Source organism: Aquarana catesbeiana, linkage group LG04, assembly GCF_042186555.1.
Source record: "Aquarana catesbeiana isolate 2022-GZ linkage group LG04, ASM4218655v1, whole genome shotgun sequence".
In the NCBI taxonomy this organism is placed as follows: Eukaryota; Metazoa; Chordata; class Amphibia; order Anura; family Ranidae; genus Aquarana; species Aquarana catesbeiana.
Window position 1 is genome coordinate 336,616,300 of NC_133327.1, and position 14,803 is coordinate 336,631,102.

General features: G+C 41.2%; 1 protein-coding gene across 1 annotated transcript in view; it reads right to left on the reverse strand.

Annotated features, from left to right (window-relative positions):
- The window catches only part of MDN1 (midasin AAA ATPase 1), a 455,945-nt gene that overhangs the window by 79,060 nt on the left and 362,082 nt on the right, over positions 1 to 14,803 (reverse strand). The window contains 2 exon segments of the mRNA XM_073628928.1: positions 3,051 to 3,212; positions 14,465 to 14,637. Coding sequence (XP_073485029.1) covers positions 3,051 to 3,212; positions 14,465 to 14,637 — 335 coding nt within the window.

The window sequence follows — 14,803 nt, forward strand, 5'->3', positions numbered from 1 at the left end:
TCTACCCTTACTATTTTTTTTCATTTTAATTTTTTTACAACTTTTGTACGGGTACATTTTTATTTTGAATACTTTTTACATTATACACTGCACTGTATATGAATGGATAAGAAGTCTGTATAGGAGGGAGAGCCGGCGCTGGACATCAGGGAGGTGTAGGAGCACTAAAAGGGGGGTGGGTCTGAGCAGCAAGGGTGGGGGGCAGTAGCTTTAAAGAATAACGATTGCTCTCAGTGGGAGGGGGAGGTGGGAGAGCCAATTGAGGTTTTTCACTGGCAATTAGTTGGGGAAATGGCTGGTGTTAGAGATTTGATCACCACAACACCATGGTTGATATGGTGTTAGGATGATCGAAGCGCATTATCTCCACGATGCGGTTTGTCACTTGCCACGTTGCCTGCTACTAGATGCAGTTTATCACATGCCACGTTGCCTGCCACCAGATGTGGATCATCACTTGCCACTTCACCTGTCACCAGATGTGGTTTGTCACTTGCCATATACCCTGTCACCAAATGCGGCTTGTCACTTGCCACCGTCACCTGCCACCTGATGCGGATTGTCACTTGCCATGTCACCTGCCACCAGATGCAGATGGTCACTGCAGTGGTGGCAGCACAGGCGTGCACATTAGTCCACAGAAACTTCGCTTGTTTCGACAAACAAGCTGCAGCCCGGGAGTTGGGGACCCCTGCACTAAGAGACTTGCAGCTGTGATGGCAGCAAATGGCGACTCTGCAATGTATCGACTTTTGTGGGGGTGAATACTTATGCACACTCAAGATTAAAAGGTTTATGTACCATCAGCTTTGTCGAGGATACAAAGCTAAGCAGGGCAAGAACTTCACAACAGGATATAGCACCTCTCCAGGAGTATATCGATCACAATATACAGGGATACGGGAAGTGGTAGAGACATGAATGCATACACAGGTTCAACCAGATGGACTTTATTCAACCTTACCAACTAGGAAACTATGAAAAGAGATATAAATTGTATACATAAAAAGATTTGCGCTGCGTTTGATTATGTATCATAAGGGATAATATCCAAAATCACTTGTGAAATTAAAAATATTTACATCACTATTCACGTGCAATGTGCATACAGTATATATATATATATATATATACATGTGACCAGTTAAAGTGTAATGTGCACACATCCACCTTTAATAGTGCCAAAATACATATTTGTGCATATAATGAATACCAAATGCAGTGACAAACATAAAACATGCAAAGCTCATATAAAGTGCAACATGCAGATATCTATTAAAATATTAAACAAACGCGCAATGCGTCTTTAGAAATGCACTCAATAAATCTTAATCGGTGAAATCCTAATAGTGTCCAAAATTAAAAAGTGCTTCCGTATCCATAAAAATCAATAAACGTCCAAATCCTCCAATGTGCTGAATTCCAGTGTCATAGATGACCTTGATGTGCCTCAGTGCCCCCCCACAGTGATTGCGCTCACCTTAAAGCGTGTGACACAGTGTTTAACTTGTGTCAAAACACGCTGTGTAGCCACCCCCTGGGCTAAGTATGGTAAGCTATATCGATCTCCGCTCTGGGTCAGTATGGCTCCATAGACATTCATGAAAATGAAGAGAGACTACATAGTGTAATCCAATTTAAAAAATATTTATTCAAAAGACAACTTCCCACAAAGGGGTACTCACATTCCCTTGGTGCTAATGTGCACCAAACAATCGAAAGCCGTAAAAAATATATCGAATGGTCTGCCGCGGGGTATGCGCTTCTCCCGGCTCAGCTGTTCGCTGCTCACTCCGTCCTGGCCCCTCCCCTACGCGTGTTCGACACAGGGAGTCACGTGTCTTCATCAGGGGGATATCATCAGGGGTTAGCACCAAGGGAATGTGAGTACCCCTTTGTGGGAAGTTTTCTTTTGAATAAATATTTTTTAAATTGGATTACACTATGTAGTCTCTCTTCATTTTCATGAATGAGGTCTATGGAGCCTACTGACCCAGAGCGGAGATCGATATAGCTTACCATACTTAGCCCAGGGGGTGGCTACACAGCGTGTTTTGACACAAGTTAAACACAGTGTCACACGCTTTAAGGTGAGCGCAATCACTGTGGGGGGGCACTGAGGCACATCAAGGTTATCTATGACACTGGAATTCAGCACATTGGAGGATTTGGACGTTTATTGATTTTTATGGATACGGAAGCACTTTTTAATTTTGGACACTATTATGAGGATTTCACCGATTAAGATTTATTGAGTGCATTTCTAAAGACGCATTGCGCGTTTATGTTTAATATTTTAATAGATATCTGCATGTTGCACCTTATATGAGCTTTGCATGTTTTATGTTTGTCACTGCATTTGGTATTCATTATATGCACAAATATGTATTTTGGCACTATTAAAAGGTGGATGTGTGCACATTAAACTTTAACTGGTCACATGTATATATATATATATATATATATATATATATATATATATATATATACTGTATGCACATTGCACGTGAATAGTGATGTAAATATTTTTAATTTCACAAGTGATTTTGGATATTACCCCTTATGATACATAATCAAGCGCAGCGCAAATCTTTTTATGTATATTCTTTGCACGGTTATGAGTACGTGAACTGCGTCTGCTGCTAGATATTCATCTCTGATACATTTTTCCATATAAAACAACTCTTTACTGCTTGTATATTGAGCATAGGATTATTGTGGCTCTCAAGACTTCTATCTTTTGTTTCAGATATAAATTGTAGTGTTGGCAAATTAACTGCAGTTCAGTTTACATTCCAGTCCAGGCTAAACTATTCATTCATCCATCATTCCCCTGAAGACAAGGTGATGCGTGACAGCAATTCACTTTTGCAAGCTCCTTCTCTCATCCCACACTTTTCATTTGGTATGAGATTACCCAATTTGTTCTACTACCAAATGTGTGATGTGTCAAAGTAAAACACGATTTTTATACCTGCATATATCAACTCAAGAGCTATAACTTTAACCTAACACTTTTTATATGTATAAACAAAGACATAATTACCTACCTTTTGGGCAAGCGCTGCAAATATCTGGGTCAAAACTGAAAGCAGTTTTCCAGTTTCCCTATGTGTTACCAAGGACACAGTAAGGTAAAACAGGAGCAGGTCAGAATAGGTAGACACCATTGGTAAGAGACGGACAAGTAAGCCACAGCATTGGTTGAAAAACTGAAAAATAAAGGTGATTTGTTATGAATTTGTAATGGCTACGTGGCCAATAACAAAATAGAGCTAGTGTTGTATAATTAACATGTACAACATTGCAAGTATCAAAAACTAAAGCAGCAAGCACAAAAAAAAGCTAAACTGTATGCGATGCATACTAGCACATTATGCCATTGTCTTGCGGGTTTTTTTTTTTTCTTCCAGCGTTTTTCTACCACTTTAAAAATGCTTCCACAATTTCCTCATGAGTCACAGGAGCCAACAACCCCTGAAACTTTAGCATGGGGGAAACCTGCACACTAATCTCCCTTTAACAATTACTAGGTCCTAGCACAATGCAACTACAGACTTTTGGAAAGCTGATATTTGGGAATCTTGACCCAGTAAAAGACCATATAGGCATGCAGAAATCATATGATAATATCTATAAATACAGCACAAACCCCTATCTGCACAAAACAAGCACTTAGGAGGAGAGTAAAACAAATATAAAAACACTAAATGAGTGTAGCCACGGCTGAAGCTGCTACCACTTACATCTGCTAGTTAGTTACTCGTACAGATACAAAACAACAAGGAAGCGCTACATATCAGCAAACCCAGTCCAACCATTATAGGTGTGTTATAAACAGCGCATATATATTTGAAATTCCAATATCTATTGCACATATTATATTATTATTCCACAGTTGATGCAGTGAGAAAAATTCTGCACGGTGTTTAAAAGTAGTTCTTAGTTGAAATAATGCAGTAATGAGCTGTCAGCATCACCTCCACATGCAAGAAGAACGAGGGATGAATAAACCCCCTTATAAGTAAAGTCTTACCAGACAACGCTGGAATATAAGCATCAACACCAATCTTGGATAAACTCTCTGGATGGATTTCACCACAGAACTTATTGCAGCCGGCAGGATGGATCATACGCCAATGGACTCATTCCAGAGTGGGAAAAAAAGGAAACTCCATAGCGTAATTCCGTTTATAAAAATTAATTCAATTCCAAAACATCCCCCTTTTAGGACTTGCACTTACTTAAAATACATATCAATAATGCATCAACATCTTATCAAAGCAGTCAGCACATAACCATATGGGGAGGAACCCAGGCGGTGTCTCCTACCACAAGCTGCTCGGTCACTAGCTATAGCAGTAACGGTGTCCCCGATCAACATGTTGACATCACAAGTGGTTGTCGTTTGGCCTAATTGTGACACGTTTCATCATCAACTTCATCTAAGGGTGTGGCCTAACGACATAACATACCAATCATATAGTGGCCCGCTCTAGGTTATTAACCCCTTTCATATTACGGACAATGACCACCGCCTGAGTTATCTTAACCCAGCAGTGATATCGTAACTATCAGCATTGAGAAGGCCGAGCGGCCCGCCCACTCCCCCACCACAGATCATACCATAACCAAGGAGAGGAGACCAGCCCCACAGAGCCACTGATATAAGCAGATCGCTCACAAATAACAAATCATCATACATATCTCTGATAAGCATTAAAGTGCATACATAATATACACTATACGTTAAAAATGCTTTTTAAAATAAAATCAGTACACAAGTTAATTTATTTATGCGGCCATTAAATCTGGTTTAACAGTCTATGGCTTGATCAAAACTCTAAATATTAAAAAACTGGGATTCCAAGGGAAATCCACATTGGTTAACATTGCAGATTGCACAATCATATTATCCCTATAAATACCCATTAGAAATTAAGCATTAAACATAATTAAATTGAATAAAAAATAGCTAAAACAAATAATTAAAAACGGGCTAAGTTTAACCCACACTAATATTTAATCCACCTCCAAAAAAATTAATTCAAAGGGGTGAGATAATAACGTCACTAATAAAACAGTTGACATCCAGTTCTATATTCATTCCACCAGGAGTCAAAGTATTCATAAGAAATATCCATCGTGTTTCTCTTAGATATCTCCCATACTAGATTAGATCCCCTACAATTTGGGTGAATCCGATCAACACCCTAAAATTGTATTGTAGAAATGTTCTAAGATACGCTTCTTCAAAGTCCTTTTCGTTCGCCTTACATACACCAAATTATATGGACATTGTAAGATGTATACCACATGTGTAGTGTTACATGTGATAAATTGGGAGATTTTAAAAGTTTTATTAGTGCCTGTAGAGGTGAATTCTGTCAATCCTCTAATTGGACTATTTACTGTACTTGAGAACAGGCGCTACATCTCCTACATGAAAAGAACCCAGCATGATCCCAGAACATACGTGGTCTGATAGGGGGGGGGGGTCAAGAACTTTTTTGACTACCCTATCCCCAAAATTGGGCGCCTTTCTAGAAATAAGCAAGGGATTTTCTGGCAATGCCTTATTTAGGACCCTGTCCATACACAAAATGTACCAATGGCGTCTAAAAATATCTTCAATTTCTTTGCATTGTGCATGGAAGTTAGAGATAAAACCCCATTGCTGTCTTGGGTTTACCTGTTGTTCATCTTTCAAACAGGCTTCTCGTGGGGTATCCCCCAACTCATGCACGATTATGTTTAATTGTTGTTCATTATACCCTTTCTGTACAAATCTGTCCTTAATAATTTTAGACTGTGCAAAGAAATCACTATCTGTAGTGCAGTTTCTCTTCACTCTCGCATCAGCTGGCCTTTAGGTATATTTTCAAGCCAATGAGGATGACCGCTACTGAGAGGGAGATAACTATTCCTATCTGTAGGTTTAAAATAAAATGGTCGTGATCAGTGAATTGGGATGAGCCGAACACCCCCTGGTTCGGTTCGCGGCAGAACATGCGAACAGACAAATAATTTGTGCGAACACTGTTAAAGTCTATGGTACTGGAACGTGAAAAATCAAAAGTGCTCATTTTAAAGGCTAATATGCAAGTTATTGTCATAAAAAGTGTTTGGGGACCCAGGTCCTGCCCCAGGGGACATGTATCAATGCAAAAAAAGTTTTAAAAAGAGACGTTTTTTCGGGAGCAGTGATTTTAATAATGAAGTGAAACAATAAAAGTGAAATATTCCTTTAAATATCATGCCTGGGGGTGACTATAGTATGCCTGTAAAGTTGCGCATTTTCCCCATGTTTAGAACAGTCTCTGCACAAAATGACATTTCTAAAGGGATAAAAATCATTTAAAACTGCTTGCGGCTGTAATGTAATGTTGCGCGCGCACGCAATTTTTTTTTTTTTTTTTTAAAAAGGCGTGGGATCCCCAGCCCTATATACTCTGAACAGCAGCAGTATACAGGCAGTCCCCGGGTTACAAACTAGATAGGGACTGTAGGTTTGTTCTTAAGTTGAATCTGTTTGTAATTTGGAACAGGTACATTCTGTAAGTGTAGCTCCAGCCAAAAAAATACATTGTTAAGTTTTTTTTGGATAACATAGGGAAGGGTTATCCTCATCACTGTAACATTTGTTTTGCCATTTGTGCTCCTGTTCAGAAGATTTCACCTCACTTTCTGTCCCAATGACAATTGGATTTAGAAAATTTTGGGTTATTAGGGAAACAAGGACTGGTGATAAAGCATCAGTGGAGACACCTTTTTCCCATATTAACACTTACAGGAGAGAATTTCCCTTTCTAGGGGTAGATTTCCTCTCACTTCCTGTTGTCTCCCTCCGTTTCTAAGAAGGAGTCATTTGTAAGTCGGATGTTTGAAAATAGGGGACCGCCTGTATATACTATATGGCCTGCCCTATACACTCTGTGGAAAATTGGGCCTTAGGTGTTGGTGGTACAACACTGTAAGCCCTCACAGTTACTCTTGGTGGGCGCTGGAATGGGCCCTGCTGTGAAATATTATATCAAGAATTGCAATTACGCGCCCCTGTTAAACAGGGGCATAAAAATTGGGCCTTAGGCGGTGGTGGCACAACACTGTAAAGCCTCACAGATACTTTTGTTGAGCGCAGGAACAGGACCTGCTGTGAAATATTAGATCAAAAATTGTAATTACACGCCCCTGTTAAACAGGGGCAGAAAAATTGTGCCTTAGGCAGTGGTGGTGGTGCCCTGAACTGAAAATATTACTAGAAGCTATCACCATGAAGATTGAGGAGGATTAGGATAGTCACTCAGCATAATAGGATAAGCATTCAGCATATGCAGTCTTCAAGGGATCCCACATCCATTGAAAAATCAAAATCGGTTACATCAGCATCAGGTGCTTGGTAGCTGGTGATCCAAGACTGATTCATTTTTATGAATGTGAGCCAATCAACAGTCTGAGGACAGGCGCACTCTGATCGGTTACAAAGCCTCCAGCAGCACTGAATGTGCGTTCAGAAAGAATGCTGGATGCAGGAGAGGCCAGTAGCTCAATTGCATATTGAGCAAGCTCTGGCCAGTGGTCCATCCTCAAGACCCAGTAACCCAGTGGATGTTCTGGAAAAGATCTCCAAGTCTGATCTTGCCCCTAGATATTCCTGGACCATATCATTCAGACGCTGGCGATGAGGACGGAAGAATTGTCTGTAGGCATTGGTCAGCCACCTTCTCCACCGCTCTGTCACTAAACGAAACCTCAGCAACACGTTGTCCAGCACCAGGAAATTGTAACCTCCCAGGCTCTGGAAACGCATTGCACAAACCTTTCTGCAAGACCTTCCGAAGATGTTTCATCCTCTGCGAAGGCTGGATAAGTTGTGCAACCTTACCCTTGATACCACGAATCCTAGGATCCTTTCGCAGGCTTTGCAGGATCAGGGAGGCCATGCAGCATAAGTTTGCAGAGGCATTCAATCCTAAGTCCTCTGGCTGCCTCAAGTTCCCTGTCCATTATTCCACGAAGCGTGTGCTCCAACAGGAAGACAAGAGGGACAGTATAACTGATACATGAACTGTCACTTCTCACCATCCTCGTGGCCTCCTCAAATGGTGATAGGACAGTGCAGGCATCCTTGATCAGTAGCCACTGGTGTGGCGAAAAAAGCCAAGCTCCCCTGTCCTGGTGTCATACTCACACAGGTACTCATTGATGGCCCTCTGCTGCATGTGAAGCCGCTGCAGCATTGCCAACGTTGAGTTCCACCTGGTGGGCTTGTCACAAATGAGGAGGTTCTTGGGCAGGTTGCATTCTCTTTGAATGTCAGCCAGCCGAGCACTGGTATTATATGACCGGCGGAAATGAGCACAGACTTTCCTGGCCTGCCTCAGGAGGTCCTGTAAGCCAAGGTACCTGCTCAAGAACCGCTGCACCACCAAATTCAGGACATGAGCCAAACAGGGAACATAGGTCAAGTGTCCCTGTCGGAGGGCAGAGGAGGAGGTTGGCGACGTTGTCGCATACAACCATTCCTGGCTGAAGCTGGCGTGGTGTCAACCACCTCCGAGCCTGCCCCTGCAGAGATGAGAGAACCTCTGCCCCACTGTGGCTCCTGTCCCCCAAGCAGACTAACTCAAGCACCGTATGGCATCTTTTTGCTTGAGTGCTTGCGTAGCCCCTTGAACGCCTACAGAGCACCGCTGGTTCAGAGGAGAAATCTGCAGAGGAAGAGGCCATAGAGGAAGAAGAAGAGGAGGGGTGGAGGAGAGAGCTGTGGCAGAACCACCACTAGCATTTTGGAGGCGTGGTGGCTGAACAAGCTCCAATAATACTGAACCCTGTCTTGCATACTTCCCAGCTGCCAGCAGAGTTACCCAGTGCACTGTGAAAGAAAGGTAACGTCCCTAGGGGTCCATGCCTGCTGGACCATGAGTCGGCAGTAATATGAACCTTACTGTTGACCGCCCTGTCCAACGAGGTAACAAATTCACAAATTCACAAAAGGGGCAGAGTCTACCAGCTGAAAAGGCAGCAGTTGCAGTGCTAGCAATTTGGCCAATTTGGCCAAGCTAGCATTCAGACGCTGAGCATGTGGATGGCTGGGACTGAATTTCTTTCAACGGTTTAGCAACTGGGGTAGGGATATTTGCCTGCTAAAATGTTGGTGTACCGCTAGCAGATCGGCTGCAAGTACTTGGGAGACCTATTTCTATACCTTCATTCCTCTTAGTGCAGGTTTCTGAGAGGACTAGAGGTATAGTGGGGTTGAAGATCCCAGCTGATGAGGATCAAGGAGAGGTCCGCCTTGTTCTTTGATGTGGGTCTTTTAAGTGCTGTTGCCAACGGACTGCATGGGAGGTCGTCATATGTCTGGTCAAGCATGTGGTGCCCAAGCGGCTGCTGTTTTGGCCACGCTTGATACGCTTCAGACATACGTAGCAAACAACAGCGGTGCGATCTGCTACACACGTATCAAAAAGGCCCACACCAAAGAACTTTTCAAAATGTGGATTGTCAGCAGCGCCCTGCACCTGCTTAGCTCTGCGCTGTGACGCAATAGAGTGGCTGCCCTTAAGCTGCCCCCTGGAGGGCATCCTGCTTCTTTGGAGATGTGCCTCCTCCCCTCTTGTATTAGGCACCCAAGTAGACTAAGTGACCTCATCATCCCCTCCCTCCTCAACACTGGAGCAAACTTGGCATTATGCTGCAGCTCGGGGAACATGACTGCCAGTTTCTTGACCTTCTTAGGCACCCCCTCTCTCTAGGCTCATGTTACTCCCTTCCTCAACCTGGGTACCATCATCGGAGCCTGCAGCATGTACCTGACACTATGGTCAAATAGTTTGAGGGACTCCTCCGTGCATGATGGTGGGGCTAGGGAAGGAGTGACCGTTGACATGGAGCCGATGGAATAGGCCGCTTTGGCAGGCAAACTACTGAGCCTGGGTGACAGAGGATAAGGAGGGCTTTGTTATCCATTCCACAAACATGTTGTGGCTCAATAACACGGCCAGCTGCAGAAAAAAAGAACAAGTGTGCCCCACGGCCACGTGCTGAGGATGCACCGTGTCCACGACCAGAACTGTCAACTGTTGACAGAGCCTGCTTGCCCTCTTTTAGTGGCCTGTGAGCGTCTGCCTCTCCTTGGTGGCCTTCCGGACGTGCTGTAAATTTTGTTTAGCAAAACCACACTACACCGTATTGTGTACACCACCAGAAAAGTAGTAGCAACTGCACTAGGGGTGCACGGTACTGTGTACACCAAAAGAAGTGTAATAACTATGGGTGCACTGTATGTATTGTGTACACCACCAGAAAAGTAGTAGCACTAGCAACTGCACTACGGGTGCACGGTACTGTGTACACCAACAGAAGTGTAACAACAACTATGGGTGTACTGTGTGTACACAACCAGAAAAGTAGTAGCAACTGCACTATGGGTGCACAGTACTGTGTACACCGCCTGAAGTATATTAGAAAAAGTACACCAGGAACGGCCTGTAGTCAGATATAAGCTAAACTGGATACAGTGAAAAAAAAAAAAAATTTTATATATATATATATATATATATATATATATATATATATATATATATATATATATATATATATATATATATATATACACACACACACATATACATACACACACATACTATATATTGTGTACACCACTAGAATAGTAGCAGCAACTGCACTAGGGGTGCACAGTACTGTTTACACCAACAGAAGTGTTGTGGATAGCGAACCTAGAAACAATAACTTTGTGAACAGTAATGTGACATGAGTGGATAGCTGTCTAAAGAATAGGTCGCTGTTCAATCCAGCCAATATGGCAAATCAACTTGTAGAGGTCTTTAAGAATTTAGTTCTTAAAGACTTGGATCACATTATAATACCAAAGAAAAACATAAATCCAAGATTCACTCAGGAAGGCATTGAGCAACTTGAGGAAAGAAAAGATAATACGCCCAGCCGATAAGGACGGAGGTGTGGTAATTCTGGATAAAATTTCCTATGATACCCCAGATGACACTGTTATCTGAAGAGAGCACATATGTCAGACTAAAATCCAACCCACCTCAGCATATCAGAGAGATCTCCAACGATTGTTGGATTTGGGTTTTGATAAAGTCCTTAATAAGAAAGAATATACATTTTTGACACCTAGTTTTTGTCGAATTCCAATGATTTACACATTACCAAAAGGTGCACAAAGATCCTACGAACCCTCCAGCGCTTCCCACTGTGAACAGTATAGGATCTGTCACAGCAAGAGTAGGACAGTATTTGGACACCTTTTTACAAATGAATGTTTTACGGATAAAAGCATATTTAAAAGATACAAAAAGCTTTCTACAGTTAATTAGTGAAATTAACCTGGCAGGGAAACCTCAAGTTTTTTTTTATGACAGCAGATGTGTCATCACTTTACACCATTATCCAGCACGATGACGCTCTGCGGGCGCTGAATTGGGCATTAAGCCAATGAGATGCTATACCATTTGAACAGAAGGTATTTTTGAGATGGGTATTAGATTTTTGCCTGTCTCATAACTATTTTTGGTATAATCACAAGTTCTATTCGCCAGAAAGAGGTGTTGCGATGGGCGCAAAGTCTGTCCCTAGCCTCGCCAATTTATTTATGGGGGAATGGGATGATAAATGTGTGTTTGCCGAACAAAAAAAAAAAAAAAAAAAAAAAAAAAAAAGGATGATATCTTTTTTTATAAAAGGTTTATTGATGACCTATTTGGGAAGGGAATGAAAGTTCACTGCAACTCAATTCCAATAACAATAATATACAGTTGGATTATGGAGTTTAACAGTGAACATATAAACTTTCTGGATGTAAATGTTTTAAGACAGGGTGATTCACTGATCACGACCATTTATTTTAAACCTACAGATAGGAATAGTTATCTCCCTCTCAGTAGCGGTCATCAAACTCATTGGCTTAAAAATATACCTAAAGGCCAGCTGATGCGAGAGTGAGGAGAAACTGCACTACAGACAGTGATTTATTTGCACAAAAAATTATTAAGCACAGATTTGTACAGAAAGGGTATAATGAACAACAATTGGAAAAAAATCGTGCACCAGTTGGGGGATACCCGATGAGAAGCCTGTTTGAAAGATAAAGAACAGGTAAACCCAAGACAGGAATGGGGTTTTAGCTCTAACTTCAATGCACAATACAAAGAAATTGAAGATATTTTTAGATGCCATTGGCACATTTTGTGTATGGACAGGGTCCTAAATAAGGCATTGCCGGAAAATCCCTTATTTATAGAAAGGCGCCCAATTTTGGGGATAGGGTAGTCAAAAAAGTTCTTGACCCCCCCATCAGACCACGTATGTTCTGGGATCACGCTGGGGGTTTTTCATGTTCATTTTTCAAGTAAATAGTCCCAATTAGAGGATTGACAGAATTCACCTCTATAGGCAATAATAAAACTTAAAATCTCTGAATTTATCACATGTAAGACTACACGTGGTATACATCTTACATTGTCTGTGTATTTTGATGTATGTAGGGCTTTGAAGAAGCGTATCTCAGAACATATCTACAATACAATTTTGGGGTGTTGATTGGATTGGTGAGGATCTAATCTAGTATGGGAGATATCTAACACGATGGATATTTCTTACGAATACTTTGACTCCTGGTGGAATGAGTATAGAACTGGATGCCAACTGTTTTATTAGTAATTGAAGTTACCTCACCACTCGAATTAAATATTAGTGTGGGTTAAACTTAGCCTGTTTTAATTATCTGTTTTAGCTATTTTTTATTAGTTCAATTTAAATTATGTTTAATGCTTAATTTCTAATGGGTATTTATAGGGATAATATGATTGGTTCATATTGCAGATTGTACAATGTGGATTTCCCTTGGAATTTCAGTTATTTTAATATTTAGCGTTTTAAACAAGCCATAGACTGTTAAACCAGATTTAATAGCCGCATAAATAAATTGACTTGTGTACTGATTTTATTTTAAAAAGCATTTTTAATGTATAGTGTATATTATGTATGCACTCTATTGCTTATCAGATATACGTATGATGATTTGTTATTTATGAGTGATCTGCTTATATTGGCAGCTCTGGTCTCCTCTCCTTGGTTACGGTATGACCCGTACTGGGGGAGTGGGCGGGCCATTCAATGCCAATAGTTACAATATCACTGCTGGCTTGAGCTTAACTCAGGCGGTGGTCATTGCACATAATATGAAAAGGGTTAATAACCTAGAGCAGGCCAGTATATAAGATTGGTACATTACATCGTTAGGCCACACCTTCAGATGATGATGAAACGCATAATGTTGGGCCAAACGACGACCAATTGTGACGTCAACATGTTGATCGGGGACACCGCTACTGCTATCGCTAGTGAGCAGAGCAGCTTGTGGTAGGAGACACCGCCTGGGTTCCTCCCCATATGGTTATGTGTTGACTGCTTTGATAAGATGCTGATGCGTTATTGATCTGTATTTTAAGTGCAAGTCCTAAGAGGGGGGGATGTTTTGGAATTGAACATTTTTATAAACCGAATTATGCTATGCAGTTTCCTTCTTTTCTCACTCTGGAATCAGTTCATTGGCGTATGATCCATCCTCCCGGCTGCAATAAGTTCTGTGGTGAAATCCATCCAGAAAGATTATCCAAGATTGGTGTTGATGCTTATATTCCAGCGTTGACTGGTAAGAGTTTACTTATAAGGGGGTTTATTCATCCCCATTCTTCTCACATGTGGAGGTGATGGTGACAGCTCATTACTGCATTGTTTCAACTGAGAACTACTTTTAAACACCGTGTAGGATTTTTCTCACTACAACTGTGGAATAACCTATACCTGTACGTGCAATAGATATTGGACTTTCAAATATACATGTATTGTTTATGATAACACACCTATAATAGTTGGACTGTGTTCACTGATATGTAGCGCTGCCTTGTTGTTTTAGATATTTGTTCATTATTTTTTTTAACAAAGTTTTGGGATCAGCAAAGATTTGCTGCTTCGCTCTCAGCTAGTATACATGAGAACATCAAACGGAATGACACAGCCAAGACAGTCTTTGCCAGACTGCACAAAATGCCTATGGTTATTGGATGCATTGATGTTACCATTATGTTTAAAAGCTAAAGCTGAACTCCAAGAATAGGCACATTTTAGAAAAATACTTTTTTTTAAAATAAAGTGTCTATAAATGATGGCTGTCCAGAATGTGGCGTTGTTTCTGCATGTAAAGCTTTTAGTTTCATTCAGTCATGTTTTTGAATGGACGAAGTGAAGCACAAGCAACCTACTATCCCTTCAATGTACCAGAGCCAGAACCAACTTTCACTGGTGCAAGTTCGGTACAGAACTTGACAAAGCAAATATCTAGAAAATCTGTTCCTGAAGTTCAACTTTAAGACTGTATATATGCAATTACTACTGGACAAAAAGTGTGCTTTCTAACCAAGTGCTTGTCCTTGATGCAGTCTTCACCATAGGTTTTAAGTCTCTCAAGAAGCTTAGTGACTTCAAAGATTACAGCCTGTACATCCAAAGCTTTCAAATCACGATAGAGGTCTTCTGTCAAGAGTCTTGTAATGAGGCCTTCTTGCAGGCTGTTCACGGTGTTCTCTTCTGCTGCAACAACACAAAATGGCAATAGAGACAAAATCATGTATTGCAAAATCCTGATTTGTGTGGGGATGAATTTTGGAAAGACAAACATCCTCATTTAAAGTACAGTCTCATTGCATTTCACTTATGAAAGTAATGCAGTTAAAATTTAAAGAGAAGCTTTAATGTT